The 15,881-nt window shown below is 52.3% G+C and overlaps 1 protein-coding gene across 3 annotated transcripts; it reads right to left on the bottom strand.

The window, feature by feature from the left end:
• Positions 1 to 1,508: 1,508 nt before the first annotated feature.
• Positions 1,509 to 7,793, bottom strand: CX3CL1 (C-X3-C motif chemokine ligand 1). Of its 3 annotated transcripts, XM_027685296.1 has the most exons (5): positions 7,491 to 7,793; positions 4,734 to 4,854; positions 2,897 to 3,914; positions 2,130 to 2,195; positions 1,509 to 2,030 (listed from the first exon to the last, which is right to left on the bottom strand). In XM_027685296.1, exons 1-4 carry the CDS (start codon positions 7,555 to 7,557, stop codon positions 2,160 to 2,162), a joined length of 1,242 nt encoding a protein of 413 aa, XP_027541097.1. In that variant the 5' UTR covers positions 7,558 to 7,793; the 3' UTR covers positions 1,509 to 2,030; positions 2,130 to 2,159. The 3 variants fall into 3 exon arrangements, with proteins under 3 accessions (XP_027541097.1, XP_027541096.1, XP_027541095.1); XM_027685295.1 differs by having other exon boundaries at positions 1,509 to 2,195; XM_027685294.1 differs by having other exon boundaries at positions 1,509 to 3,914.
• Between the last annotated feature and the right edge of the window lie 8,088 nt (positions 7,794 to 15,881).

A 15,881-nucleotide genomic window follows, 5' to 3' on the forward strand; every position in this document is an offset into this window, starting at 1 on the left:
ATTTCCTGTAAACTTTTGGCAAGACTGAAACCCTTAAAGAGTGAGGAGGTGGAGCAATAGCCTGGCCACAGCTTTGCTGTCTCTTGGTGATGCTGGAATGCCCTCCACAGTGCACAATCACATGTGTTCATCTCTGCAGGGCCCAGGCTCAGTAATCTAGCCCGAGGCTCAATCCCTTGAGGATCCAAGTTCTTTAACATAAGGACTTTATTTACTTCTAAAAAAAAAAAATACAGCTCATATATGTCATGCACACGTTCAATACAACAACGAATTGGAGCTTGTAACAGTCACTGTGCTCTACAGCAAATGATATTTTAACCCCAGGGACTGTGGGTGGCACCCACAGGCTCTGTCCCTCTGTGCCAGCATCCACCTTGTGCCCTCTCCATGGCACAGGGAGGAACAGTGGTGTCCCCCCTGCCCCCCGTGAGCGGTGCCAGCACCTTCCCTGCTCACAGCCCAGGAACAGGAGAGGGGAGCAGGGCAAGGACAAGGACAGGGCCAGGCTGGAGGAGCAGCTCCTCCTGAGGAGTTCCAGTGGGACTGTGGCAGCTGGAAGACGACGGGAGCCGCCCATGGAGCTGAAACCAGTGTCCTTACAAACAGCATTGTGGGACTCCAGGTGATCTCACATTCATCTCCCCAGCATCACTTCAAGCCAAGGATTTCACCTGTAGCCAGACAGGAGTCCACCCTGTTAGCTGAAGGGCCTGGAGAGTGATCCAGCTCCCATGGACATGCACAAGCCCTCTCAGACCAGCAAGAAAATAAACAAGGCACAGTGTTTTCCAGTGTTCCCAGAAAGGTCTCGGCTCCAAGCAGCGCAGACAGGGCATCACATACATTCAAAAGGCTACAAAACTTTACTACAAAAATAACATTTCTAGTGTTTTATATAAAAATAATGCCACGTACAGTGCCTCACAAATCCCGACTGTGCACAAGAGGGGTGGATGGGGACGTGGCACTGACAGCCCCTGATTCACCCTCCAGGAAAATCCCTTCCAGCCAGTGTTCCATAGCTAGACTGCACAGGGAAGGGTTTCACCCCACATGGAATTAATCTAATTGCATTCCACGCTTGCAAAACCCCAGATGGATCCCTGGCTCCCCTCTCTCAAGTCAACAAAACGCAGAAAGAAGGGGTTGTGTGACGGCAGAAAACAAACACAATTGTTGTCTGTCCTCTCCACCTGCAGGGCTGAATGGATGCTGTGGAGGTGTGATCTGATGGGTTTAACAGGCTGCCTTCCTCAGGCTCTGCCTTACAGCTGGCCCCTCATTTTTGCCTTGATGATCTTGCTTATTATGTGCTTTTCCTTCCTTTTTTTCTATGTGCATATTCATACTTTGGGATCTGACCCTTGATATGTATCTACTCACAAAGCATCAGATCATGAGGACTTTGCACACTCCAGCAAAACTCATGGGGTCGAAGTCTAATAAGGGCTTTCAGGACCTGACCACAGATAAAACATAAAGCTTACACACAGCAGTGCCTGGAGGTGTAAAAATCAAAATCAACTTGGGTTTAAAAAAAGCCTGTTATTGTTATGATGTTTTCATAGCCTGGTGATCAATGCTATCCAAGATGGAAAAACTAAAATACAGATGAAGTGTAGAACTATGAACAGCCATTTTGTTCTTGTTTTTTCCTCCCTTTTTTGTTTGTTTGTTTGTTTGTTTGGTGCATCAGCAAATGTCCCTATTTCTAGAGAGAATATGGAAGCAGAAGGATGTTACGTCTGCTGTGGTGGAGTAATTCCTACATGACTAAATCCAGAACTGTCTTTAGCTCCTCCAAGAGATTATTTCCTGGGTTTTTTTGCTTGCAGAGAACAGCAAAAGTGTTCCAATGTTATCACAGGAATAGCAACATTATTGGGTGACTTCTTGTTTTCTCCCATTTGCAAAGAGTCGTTTGCATTATCCTGCCCTGGTGTTGGATGCAGCTGGACACAGGGCACATCAGCTGGCAGAAGGGTTTCATTGCATTGATTTCCCAAGGAGCAGGTCTCAGACCACATCTGCAAGAAGAAATGCTGTTGAGAGGAAGGGCCTGATTTCAAGGAGGAGGCAGATTGTGGGTTCCCAGCTTCTGTGAACACAAAGTCTGTAGCACTGACCTTCAGTACCCTGATCAGACGCAGGCATGGTCACCTCTTTCTGAAAAGCTGGGCTATCCCTCGTGTCTCCAGCAAGAAGAAATAATTAGAGTGCATTTGATCAGCCCAAGGAGAGCCAGCACCCAGCTTTGGCCTTGGTCTGACAGAGCAGAGACCTGAAGCGCAGAGAAGCAGCAGAGAGTTTAAGTGCAAATCGTGTGGGTTTGGTGCTAAGATTGCTTGAGGTGGCTGAGCCCGAGTCCAACAGTGTGGGTGAGTGAGTGGCTTCTTGGCTTAGCCGTGATGAATCACAGAAAAATTCCCAACAGCAATTTGGGAATCCACCTCTGCGCACCCCCTGGCAAAGAGCTGCCAGCACAGGAAGAACAGCCACAGCCGTCGTGTGTAACAGTGCCAGAAGAAAAGAAGTGTCTCAATGATTTCCAAAACACTGTCATTGGTCAGTGACAAAACAGATGTATTGTTGGACATTCTGCTCTGCAAAAATACCGGTTTTCTCTGGCATTTTTATTCCCTGGCTTGCTTCCTACCGGTGGTCACCTGTTCAGCATAAACAGCTTTTCTGCAGTAACACACACATAGTTTAGGCCAGAAATGTCCACGCCAGGAAGCACTCAGATTACTTCCATTGGATAGGCATTGTTTTGATGTCCTGCCCTCTGGTAGAGCAAGCCCTGCACCATTTCTCTCGAGGATTCTTCTGGTCTCATTCCAAACTTCAGGTACAGCCACACAAGAGCAACGCTGCAAATCGTCACCCCGCTCACCACGGAAACGGGGATGACAAAGTGGGTTTGAGACAAGAGGCTGGACAGAGGCTGATCATTTGGCCTCTCTGTGACTGTCTGCACCCTGGCTTGGCCTGAGAATGCCTGGCCAGCAAAAACTAATGTATCAGAAGGCTCTTGCTTTCCTCCAGGTGATGAATAATCAAATGTTCTAGGAAATGCAGAGGAACCAACAACCTCGTTGCTATGGACAGAAGCCCCTTGGTCTGTGGCAATGGTGGAGTTCAGAGTAGAAACTGAACTAGTGCCTGGTGGAATTGGTGTGTCTGGGGGTGCTGCAATGTCCACACTGCCCAGGGTGGAGGGGAGAGCTGATCTAGAACTGCTGGAGGCAGTGTCTCGTGCATTGGCCCCAGCACTTGTAGAGTCCAGAGATTCATTTGTAGAAAGCAGAGGTTTGTCTGACCCTTTAGTAGTTGCCATTGGGTCTGAATCTGAGTCACGAGAAGTTGTGTCTTGAACATCAGCTGCAGCATTTGCAGTATGTCCTATATATTCTTCTGTAGATCTCATGGTGTTGTAAAAGCCATGCACAAGAGCTGTGGGAGGTGGGGTGGGCTGTCTGGAGTCCGTGCCTGCTGCGAGAGCTGTTGAAGATGCAGGAGAATTTGAGGAGTCTCTGTTTGCTTCTGGAGCAACCTCAGAGCGTGGAGCATATTCCTGTGTCACGGAGGGAGATCCTGCAGGGATCTGGGAGCTGTCCTGCCTGGCTGGTGGGGACTTGCTGGACACCTCTGTCCTCGCAGCAGGAGCATGTATTCTCTCCCAGGCTGTTGTGCTGGTCCCTTGGAAGAAACTAGTTGGAGCAGTGGCTTGAGATGGAGCCCTTACTGGAAGACCAACCTGTTTCTGAACATCACCAGGCTCTTCTGGGGAGGTGGCATCACGCCCAGCTGGGGAGGCTGTGGCCTTTTTCTGGTCCAGTTTCTCTACAATCTTCTTCACCCACTCAGCCTCTGGATCTGCACAAAACTCTTTAGACTTCACAGTAGTTAATCTGAAAAATAAAAAGGCATCACTTAGGGGATACAGAAGACACTGGACACCAGAGCCATGGGGAAGGCATGCAGACAGATGCAGACAGCAACACTGATCCTCCCAAGCCCAAAGAAAACACCACTGGTTGGCTGGATGATTTATTCCAGGAAGGGCAGGTGCCTCTGAAATCTGACTGAATGAAAAGCAGCTGAATGTGACTCATGGGTGAAGGGTTTTCCCCTAGGAAGCCTTTTCTCTTTCAAAAGCATTGTCCTGATGCTTGGACATGGTGTTTTCCTCCTACACTCAGGACAAGAAGCTCTGCAGGCACCAGCTGCTCGGGGGCAAGCAAGCATGAAGGCAGACCCTCTGAGTTTTGGCTGACTGGGTGATGTGAGACTTTCCAAGGTCAGCCCAGCAGGTTCACTTCGGAGCCACCCCCTGGGCTGCAATAAAGTGGTGTCAATGGTGCCTCAACTTCAGGGTAAAATGAAAACAACAAATTATCCCAGGGAAAAAAATTGAACTTTTCACAATTCCAGACAAACTCACAAGTCTGAATCTGTCTCCAGAGAAAATACCTGCTTTCACAGAAACACATGGGCTCTCTCCCTGCGTGCTTCCTCCACCCTGTTCTGCCAAGTACCTCCCTCGGTCCCTTTCCCCGTCCGTCCAGCCCAACTTGGAAGCTGTTGGTCTTTAAACAGGGGGAAAAATAAAACACCACCCTTCAAATAAACACACCAGTGTTTGCTCTGTGTTCCAGGCTGTCCCTTGCTCCAAACCCAGGGCCCTCGCTGGCAGGGTGACTCGTGGCCAGTGGTGGGGCAGCACTTACATGATGGCTTGTTTTGGGCATCCGGCCTCGGTCCGGTGGTAGCTCCTTATCCTCTTCTCTGCTATCACGGATGTAAAACCATAGCACTCCTTGGAACACTTCACAGGTGCTTTGGGTTGCCCTGGAATAAAGTTTTCAACTTGTTAAACGTTAGATTTTTGTTAGGGAGCTATAAAAACTGGCACCGTTTCTTTTCTGCTCTCGGGCGAAGGAGCCCAAAGCTTGCCGTGGGAGTTTCCAACCCCTGCTAAACTGAGATGAAGGAAAATCCCAATTAAGACAAATCCAAGAAGGTTTGTAACACCCATACATGTGATGAGATACCCAGAAAACCGAGGGGGGGAAAAAAGCGCTGTGAAAATGGTGGGGCTTTTTTGTCTTGTAGGATGTGCAAGCCCCTGGACCTGCAGGGCCTCTCCCTTTTGGGTCACAGGAGGACCCAGCACAGGGCCACATTTTGTCACCCCCAAAAGACCTGCTGCAACCTTCACCAGAGAGCTCTTGGTGCAGGACATGCAGACCAGAGAGCAGGATGATTGTCCTCTCCCTATCTGGGTAAGTCTTATCTCTTCCTCCTGCAGGAGTTCCCCTCCGGGTGATCATCCTACCCTGCCTCTCTGTTTGCTGGCACATGGTCTCTGAACACCACCTGGGCTCAGAGAAAGGGAGCAGAGAAAGAACCTTTTGGTGAATGACAAATCACTCCCACAGGTACCTCAGGAGCCCAGCTTCCCAAACACGACTTTTCAATCCCCGCTGGAAAATAGGGTTTTCCTTTTGAAAAGTGTAAAAATAAAACTACACTTCAGGGGGCAGAGCCAGTCACACCACGGGGGACCCTTCATGCCTCCATCTACCTCCAGCCTCCCACAAGAGGCACTTGCCAAGTGAAGGAAGGTTGCACAGTGCATCCTGCCAACTTGTTCCCGACAGCACAGGGGGCAGGATTTAGAAAAACAAGCCCTGACTTATCTGAGGCCCCTGTGAAGAAAGGAGCTGGCATCTGGTTTCAATGAGGCTGTCTCTCCAAAAACGTCGCCTCAGATTTCCAAAGGAGTTTGGTGAATTTTGTGCAGTTCAGTTGGGAACGATCCAGACACTGGGTGCAGGAATGAGCAACACTATGGGAGCACCCTCAGCTCTTTTGATCCATTTACTGGGGAATGCCATGGTTGCAAAGAAATCCCAAGCAAACACTCCAGTGGCTCCGGTACAAAAGCCTGGTTTGGTTTCTAGGTGTCTGTAAAGTTAAAGCAAAACTCTTTGTTCACACACTAAATGTTTTCTGTGGCACTTTGGGGTCAAGAATTCCCTGCTCACGGCAACCAACTTCCCAATTAACTGTCATTAGCCAGAGGACATTCTGCTGGTGTCCTCCACTTTCAGGAACACAGTTCAACAAAACAAGGACCAGACCATCCCTGTGGGCCACTGGGGATGTGCATGGTGGGGAGCAGTCCCTGACTGCTCCCAAAGGCCCTGCTCCTCTGACAACCCCAAACTGATTTTCCAGTTATTGGCACCAATGCAAATGGTCTGCAATTAGCTGAACTCCTGGTGGGTTTTTCCCAGAGTGGAGGACCTTGGAAAGCACCTTCCAAGGGCAGAGGGGTGCCACAGGGAGCACTGGTGGACCCCTTCCTTCTGGGGGGTCTGAGCTACATATGAATTGTTGCCAAAGGGATCTGAGAGTTTACCCACCCAGGACCACCACTCTTGGGAGCCATGGCTACCTACTTTTCAGCACAGCTCCTCAAAAGACCCCAGCCATGGAGCACCCCCAGCCCTTCTGCAGATCCAGCCTGATTTCCTCACTGCAGGGAAGATGGATACTTGCCCGCAGGTGAGCAAAGAAGGTTCCCAGGGCAGGGTAATCTGCCCCGTGTCCCTGGTGCCCCCTTTTCTCCAGCCAGCCCTGGAGAACCTGCCCAGAGGTGCAAGGAGAGGGAGAAGCTCCATCCCCAGCCGCCCGTGCCGTCCTCGCTCCTCCCGTCTGGTGGCAGCAGGGCACGGATCTTAAGGGCTCTTTGCCCGTCTCCCTTTCCACGGTGGGAATAGGTCACACCTTGGTCCTGGGCAAAGTCCAGCCCCGCCTGCAGTGCTGAGAGCCCGGCACCCACCCTGCTGACCTGTGCCACCGAACCCAGCCCCGGCAGAGGGGAGCCCACCACCTCCCGGTCCTCTGACCCCGGAGCACGCAAAGATCTTTATCCAGGGAGCAGGATAAGGTTTCCCACCTGTACACACACACACTGCACACCCACTGCAGGTGACAGCCCGCCCTGCCTCGCAGGGATGGGAGCACCGGCACCCTCAGGACCGGGAGCCTGTGTGGACAGACACCCATCCTTGCCCAGGCTGTGGTCTCCCTGACACGTCCTTAGGAGACACGAGGAAAAAGGGAAAAGAAGCGCATCATGCTTTTTTTTCTAACACGGATTATCGGAAGTCTCTTTGACACTCTCCCCACCTGCCCCCAGGAGTGGCCGAAGCCATCACGGATGTCCCCGCTGCCAGGATCGCTGCCAGGATCGCTGCCAGGATCGCTGCCAGGATCGCTGCCAGGATCGCTGCCATAGGCTCTCCCCTTACCCCTTCCCAAACCCAGCCTGATCCTGCTGGGAGATCTGCAGCACATAGTGGTCCCCAGGTGCCCAAACCCTGATCCATCACCATCCCCGGGTCCATCACCATTCCCCCCCCCTTCCCCCGTGAACCTGGCTGTTCCCTGGGGGTGCAAGCGGAGCTGTGGCTCACCTCCAGCCGGGGTGACCAGGCACAAGGCCCTCAGCACAAGCAGGATCTGGACAGAAACAGCCTTCATGTTCCCGTGGTCGGCAGGAGGAAGGGCACGCAGAGAAGGATTACTGGCAGAATTCCCCGCTCCCGACTGCTTATTGCATCCTCCGGAGCAACACAGCTGCTGCCGCTCATTCCGGGATTATAAAGCCCTGAGATTGGGGTTTCGGCTGGTATTCAGCTCCCTCACACGTGGCTCGGGATGACGACAGGAGGCGGAGGGAAGAGAGGGACAGGGGAGGGAATACCGCCTGCTCTGGAGCTGGATGGCCGGCGGAATTCCCCAGATGCAGAGAAGCTCCAGCCTACTTGGCAAATTATTCATGCAGGGGCTTTCACGGGTCGGCTGCTCCATCCTCCTCTCCCTCCGATGTGAGTCTTGGCCAGACAGCCCGTGCCAAGGCACCGCTGTCCTGAGGCTTTGTGGAGCCCTCCCCACCTCCAGGTACAGCTCCCCACTGCTCAGTAAGCTCGTTCTTTACTCCAAATGCAAAAGCAGTTATTCCCTTCCTTTTTGGCAGCCATCTTATAACAGCAGCGTTGGTCGTTAGGCCAAAAGGGGTGGAATTTGCTAATCAGGATTAGGAGTTCATCAGCTACGCTAGTGAGCTCAGGCCAGGCTGGCTCTGAAGAGCATCACCAAACAGAGAGGTGAGCAGGGACCCAGTGACCACCCCGAGCAGCAACTTGTGCCCTGGGCGTGCTGTCTGCACCGTGTGCTTGCTGTGACAGCCCTGGCTTTTGATACACACAGGCTCTCAGCCGTGGGGGGCTTGCTGATGCTGAAAGCAGGAGCAGAAAGCAGGAGACCCCCAGTTTTGCAAGAGCCAGGCTGTCTGGGGGCTTTCCGGCCCCAGCACCAAGCCAGGTCTGAGGCGGACATACCAACAGTGCAGTCACATCCTGCACCTTTACTTTCTCTTTCAACTCAGGTCCCAGCAGAATACATAACTATTTTCCTCTGCCAACTCCCTCAATTGAAAGATGAAGATAAGATTAAGACTGAGGCTGTGACTGCCCTGTTTATCTCTTTGCCCTAAGTTTTCTTAGGGGTGGTGGAAAACTGGCATCTCCATGCTGTTGGAAATGCCAATAGTTCCACTTGGGATTTTATTTTTAGAAAGGGAAAAAACCCAGATTTCCATACAATGCCTTTGGTGAAAATCCCAGCCTGTGACTTCAGCCTTTGCTTATATTGTATTATAAGAAAGAGCCCATTTCAAGGAAATAAAATAAAAACTAGAAGTTGAAATAGCCTGTTTGATCCAGCCGAAACAGAGCGTGCTGCTGGGATGTTTTCAGACCCCTTCCCCAAACTGGTGTTTTCTCAGGCTCTGCAGAGATTTACGGGAAACTTTTATTCCAGGAACTGGCATTGCCTGAAGCCATGGGGCACCTTGGCTGCTGGAAGTGATGTCTCAACCCACACACATCTCCCCCAGAGAAACAGGTTCTGCTTCTTCTGTGAAGGTTTTGCTGCCAGGGATGGATAAAACTGAGGAAGGGCTCTGGCATGCAGGTAAGTGGGAGGGCGACTCCTTTGTTTGCCAAAGGCATGACTTGCCCCAGGCATTGTTGTTTTAAGGCACAAACCACTCTCTAGCAGTTAACACAGCTGCTTTACCAGCACAGACAGGGCTGGAGGGACCAAGCAGCTCTAATGAGCGGTGACAAACCTGGGCTGCAGCTGGCAGAAAAGTGGCACCATCACTCCCAACCCACTTCCTACACCACCCTCCCATCCCGTTGCACAGCTGCTCCTCCAGCACACCAGTGCCAGCCTCTTACTGCACTTCTTTGAGGTCTTGCAGCACTGAAGAACCTAAAGTCAGAGGACCTGTACCTAGTGATAAACCACAGGTATTGTGTTGATCTGTCAGTGAAGGATCTCAGGACTTCTCTGAGCTCATCTTACCTTCAGCTGATTTTAGCTTCTTTAGTTGCAGCAGAAATTATCTGAGCACTTGATTCGGTTTTGCTTTAGCTTTTAGGAATGGCAGGTATTTGTTCAGTATTGTGGGTCTGGGTCTGTAGATTAAATCGTGATGCGGATGAGGGCAGGCAGGTGTCCTCCTACACCAGCAATCCCAGCCCATAAAGATGAAACACAGCATCCAAGTGATGGAGTGTGCAACCCTGCAGCTCAGGGACAACCAGCTTTCAGGGAAATAAAGAGCAGAAAACTGAGTAACTGGGAACCAGAGAGCATGGACTGTGCTAAAATAGTGAGTGAAAAAGTTGACCAAGGCTGAAGAGGAAGAGAGCCCACCATGAATGTCATATACTTCCAGTGAAAGCAGGGGCTGGAGCAGCCCATTACAGCCATCCCATCCCATTCTTCCTTAGGAGGCTTCTTGAGGTGACCCTTCCCACCCAAAGGCTCTCTGAAGGGGTGTCATAGCACCAAAGAAAAGCAGTGTATAGCAGGAAGATGGTTTGTTTCCCCCCCTCCTCCAGATAATAACTATAGTATGACTGAGGAAGGACTTTGGGCTTATTGCTCCAATCCACAGATACCACAGGGCAAAGGTCCAGATCCCACCTTACCCAGGAAAACCACGGAAGCAGCTCCAGCATTTCCCACCCACCACAGGGCTGTTCACAGAGTCAAGGTCCTCCCAGGTGGAGGGAACATATGACTGGTGCTGGGGGAGTTGCTCTTGAAGGCAAAAAGCACCTTGACCCTTTAAAGCTTTATGTGCAAGATGATGTATAAAAACAATGTGGGCTGTGTCCTAAACAAACAGGAAAGGGCCCCAGAACACGTCCCGTCTCTTTCAGGGAGTTTCCATTCTGGAAATTTGTGCTCCTTGGCTGTTTTGGTTTCTTGTGCAAGAAGGGCTGTTTGTTACAGTGGGTTTGCATTCCTTGAAATCAAGTGATTACAGGGGGAAAAGTAAAAGTCAGTGAGAGCTAGAAGCCTGTATCTGACCCAGAAAAAGATGCCAGAGAGGATCAGATGAGAATGCTGATGATTTCAACTTCATGGAAAGGCAGCAAGATCTGGGAGCCAGGGCTGGTGGGGCACCTACTGCAGCTGAGGCCAGTGTGTGCAGCTGGTTCCTGATGTGAGACCAGATTCCCAGACTTCGACGTGGAAAAACACCGATGGCTTTTCCAATGACACTGCAATGGGTTCCATGGCCCAGAGCAGTACAGAACCGACCCACCAACCCCCTCTCTCCTGGCCAAGGACACCAGTGCCAGACTCAGGAGAAAGTTCCTTGGAGCCAAAGGTGGCCTCTCACTTTGGAGAAGCCTCTGTGCTCCACAGAGAGCTCTTGAGCCGTTACTGTAATAAGGGAGAAAATTAAATGACAGAGGACCAAGCAAATCTGTTTGGCAGCTCAAGACTTTGTATTTTCTCACATTAACGAAAAAAGCAGGAAATGAGGAGCAGCTGCCTGGGGCTGTCTGCAGCCAGGGTCTCTACAGGAACAACTCCTACTTTGGAACTCAACAGGAACAACTCCTACCTTGGAACTATTGACAAGTCTGGGACTTCCATTTTATGAAAACTGCTTTACGTAGAAAAGGTTTTCAAAAATAGCAGCTAACATGACACTGGCTTTCACTTCTCTGAACATAATGTCTTCCTCCTTCACTATGAATAAGAGCAAATTTGGGCTCCAGCAGACAAAGCAAAACACTGATATTCTGTACTTTCCACAGTGAAGTAGCCCACAGCTGTATCAGTCAGCATTCCCAAGGCAGCCAGGCTGTGGGACAGAGCTCTTCCCCTGGCAGCATCACACCTGAGCTGCAAACTGTTGGCTGATCCCAGCAGGACATTGTAGGAAAAGGTGCATACTTGCAGTGGGAATTGTTGCCTCCCCTTGGGAGCTGGATCAGCCAGGACTGAGGACAACTCCTTCTGGTCCTGCCCCATGGAGGCTGCCAAGGGCTTCACTGGCCGCTGCAATAAACAAGTTTGAAGTTGTTTGAGAACACTGTGTGCAAAGAAACAAACACTGAGCTGTTCAGTCTGCAACATGGTTAAGTTCTTTCTAAACAGAGAAGAGCCACTCGACCCTGCAGAGCAACGCAGCTGCTGGGAACAAGCTCTTCCCTAGGGAAGGTGATGGGAAAGGCTCTTGTGGAGAGGTGTGTCTGGATGGCAGAGGTGGAACCTTGGCAGGTGTTCAGCTGAGGGGAAGGAGTGTGCTGGGACTCTGCCAGAGTGGGCTTCACTCAGCACACCGAGCCCTTGGCTCCTGCTGAGCCCCCGCAGAGCTGGGGACACGTCCTGGTGTTGCAATGGGAAGATGTCCTGGTGTTGCAATCCTTGTGCAGGCCCTGAAGGACACAGTTCCATGAACTGGCATGGTGAAGGAGAGACACATGATCCTGCATCCAGCTCTGGGGCCTCGAGCACAAGAGGGACATGATGCTGCTGAAGGGAGTCCAGAGACCACAAAGATGCTCTGAGGGCTGGAGCAGCTCTGCTGTGGAAACAGGCTGGGAGAGCTGGGATTGTTCAGCCTGGAGAAGAGAAGGCTCAGGGGGGACCTCAGAGCCTCTTCCAGCACCAATGGGACTACAAGAGAGCTGGAGAGGGACTTTTGACAAAGGTATGGAGTGACAGGACAAGGGGGAATGGCTTCAAACTGACAGAGGGCAGGTTTAGATTCGATATTCAGAAGAAATTCTTCCTTGTGAGGGTGGTGAGACCCTGGCACAGGTTGCCCAGAGAAGCTGTGGCTGCCCCATCCCTGGAAGTGTTAAAGGTCAGGTCGGATGGGACTCTGAGCAACTTGGTCTAGTGGGAGGTGTCCCTGGCCATGGCAGGGAGGTTGGACTAGATGGCCTCTAAAGTTCCCTTCCAAGCTGTTCTGAGATTCCATGATCCCTTGAAGGGTGGTCTCTTACTACTGCCCTGCAGGGAAGAGAATGGAGAGCAGCAGTAGGGCTGCTCAGGAGGGCATGGCAGAAGCCTCCATGCACCACAGGTGCTGCCAGAGCTGCTGCCAGGCTCTCCCTTGGCACAGGGGTGGCTGTGCTGAGCTTGGTCCCGGGGCGGTACAGGGGGCTCTCCCCTCCTTTGCATCCTGGAATAGGGTCCTGCCAGGGACCTTGTGGATGCAGAAAGAAGATGGGGAGCAGCAAAGCACCATGGCTCTGCTATTTCACCTCTGCCAGAGCCTGAGGCCAGGCTAGACGTGGTACTTAGTGCCATGGTCTAGCAACTGTGGTGGTAGTGGATCAAGGGTTGGACTTGATGATCTCAGAGGTCCTTTCCAACCTGTCTGATTCTATGATTCTATGATTCTATGGTTCTAGTGCCTGCTGCCCTGGCTGTGGGAGAGGATAAGTTATGTGCCTCTTTGCACATAACAGCCTCGATTACTCCCCCTATTCCTCCGTCCCATGGCAGCAGGAGCAGCAAGTGCCTGTGCCAACAACCCCTTGTCCTGGAGGGCTCCTTCTCCTGGCAGGAACAGCCCCAGCCCTTTTCTTGGAGTGCTGTGATTTCCTCTCTCCCACAGAGCCAGCCCTGGGGCCCCATCCCACGGCGTGCATGGGCCTGCACCATCACCACCTCTCCAGTGTCCCCTTCCCACTCCTCCATCCTGTGGATGTGTCTGCACACGCTGACAGTTCCTAAGAGAGGAGCTTACCAGAAGCAGCTTGTTCACTGCCTGTTCTCAGGAAGCCTCACCTCTTCCCACCTCCCCCGGGCAGGAGAAGGGTGTGCACCTTTGACATGAGCTTGTCATTAAGGTGGGTGAAGGAGAGATCCAGAAAATCTCTGTGACTGTGCTGGGGCCATTGGGGCCGAGGTCTGAGCTGAGCCCTTCCATCACAGCAAGTTTCCTTTAGAAGGGGACATCAGAGCCTCCAGGGCTTTCAACACCCAAGGAGCCTTTACACTAAGCAGCACAATAAACACACAAGGGCTGGGCAGGAAAACAAAGCCAGGCACACACTTCCCTGCTCAGGCACTTAACCCTTTTCAAGCCTTGCTGGCTCAGCTGAGAGACCAGGGAGTCACTGGACCCCTTCCCTCCCAACCCCAGCTTCTCTGCACCCTTGTAAGAACAAAGTGTATCCTTCTCCTCTGCCTAGAGCCTCCAGACTCCTGGGGGTTTCAACTATAACCCCACTAGTAACCTGCTCCCACAGCAGTGTATTTAGATGACCAGAGTCAGCCTGGCCCCAGGGAGCACACTTTTGTCTTACCCAAGCTTTCCTTCTGGGACCGTGGCAGCATCACACCTGCCCCACCACTTGGTGCAAGAGCTTCTTAGGCTCCTGACCTGCTGTTGTGGCTGTGGTGTGTGTTTTTAGGGTCAATGCAGCTGTCTTGTCTCCTAAAAGAGCAACAGGCTACAGATGCCAGCCCTTAGCAGTTTTGTGTTGGCTGGGAATAATTAGAAAAGAGGGTGCTGGGGATAAGAGTAAGAGAGATTCCTACCCTGGGCTATGGTTCCTCATATGAACCTGAGGAGGTAGCACAGGAGAACTGAAGAAAGCAGAGATGAGGCATGTCTTGGATTCCAAATGTTGTTTGGGGAACAACTTCCCCCCAGGACAGAGCTGATCTCAAACCAGGGCTGTGAGTGAAGGCAGTCCTGTTCACACCTGTGTGCCAAACCAGAATAAACCATCTGTACGAAGAGCTGATGTGCCCAAATCCCTTCTCACTGACCTGGACCACAGCCCAGAGTCCTCCCCAGGGGCATCCTCCCCGTCCAGCCCCAGCCCACACCTCCAGAGAGCTGCAAGATCACCCGCTCCAGGCCACTGGGATGAAATTTAGGGACCAACCCAACTGCAGGCATCAAGGACCCCTTGAGGACCCCCTGAGCTGTGACAGAAGGAGCAAAGGCTGTCTCTGGGAGAGGTGGAAGGCAGTGGTGCAGCTGACCCCTGTGAGCCCCCCTGGCCACCTCCCACAGGCATCCGCTGAGAGGAAAGACCCCCATCAGCAGAGGATGCGCCGCTTCCCCCGGGCGCCCACCGGATGCTGATAAGGAAAAAACCCACCCATGCCTGGCCTGCAGGAATGGCCCTTCACTGCCCTGCCAGCCCGAAGGTGACAGGGGCCATGCGGAAGGGACACGTGTCCTTTCCTGCCCTATGAAAGGGTCCTGCTCTCCCCAGGGAGCTCACACCACCCTCTGCCCCCAGGGAAGGCTCCTGCGGAGTTTCCTGAGCTGGAAAGGCCTCTTGCTGCAGCAGAGGATGCCATCGTGTGGCAGTTATTGCTTCCTCGGCTAAAAATTGCTGCTTCCATCCTGGAGTTAATGAGCAAACTCCTCTGAACTATTTAAGTGTTCCCGTAGCACCTTAGCAGGGTGCTGGTAACTAGGAGCTGGTTGGGTGAACCAGGGCTCCCAAACACTGACCTCCCTCTGCGTCCTGGACACCTCCAGGGGCTGGGATTCTCCCACAGCGCAGGAGAGGGACCACCGGGACAAGCCCAGCCCGTGGAGCAACCAGGCTCCTGCAGATCCCCAGCAGGAGCTGCACCCACACCTGGAGAGGCCACGAGGAGATGAGTTCAGCGCTGCTGTATCATTTCCTGCTCACTGAGATGCAGGACACAGATAAACATCCCTGCTCCGAGCGCGCCGGGACTTTCACCGCAGGACAATGGGCTGACCGAAAAGTTAAAAAAAGAACTTTCTCTGCTGGCTGTTTATGTCGCTCTGCATGTTACTTTTTTTCCTTTTCCACCATCGCCCCCCCCATTCACTTCACCCTCGTCTGGCTGCTCTCCCACCTTGCTGTCGCAGCAACAGCTTGTTCCAAGAACAGCTCTTCCAACCTGTATCCCAGGGCCAGCAGGGCAGGAAGCTGTAGGCAGGCTTCTCCAAGTTGCCGGCTAAAGTATTTCAAGGGAAAGCCATTTCTGGGAAAGGGTTAAGCCAAGCCCCTGGGAAGCTCATAACCAGCAGCCTTGGGGCACCCTCTGGGGCTCAGCAGGGGCTGAGGGGGTTCCAGGGGCAGCAGCTTGAGGTGGGATGTGTGACCAAGACCACAACCATGTGCCACCATCCCACGTGGTGGATGTCCTGGCCCCTCCTCAGTCACCTAGCGGTCCTCGCTTCTCCAGAGTATGTATTACCACATTTCATATAAAACCAATATTAAATACAGTGCAGAGAAGCAGCAAGAGCTGCCAAGAGGCACTGAGAGGATTCGCCTTTTTCTGTAGCTGACTTCTCTGCAAGTGGCCCACGCAGCGAAGGCTCGTCCTCCCTCATCCCCTCCGAGGGACACCACTGGCTATTTCTTTTTACCACAGACATGAGCAGGTGCACACTGTGAAGGTCGGGGTGTTCCAGCACTGACACTGACTCACACTTCCTGCAGCAGAACAGGAGCTCAGGAGCAGAGACACGA

This window comes from Neopelma chrysocephalum, unplaced genomic scaffold, assembly GCF_003984885.1.
Source record: "Neopelma chrysocephalum unplaced genomic scaffold, ASM398488v2 Primary Assembly neopelma1_68b, whole genome shotgun sequence".
Classification (NCBI taxonomy): Eukaryota; Metazoa; Chordata; class Aves; order Passeriformes; family Pipridae; genus Neopelma; species Neopelma chrysocephalum.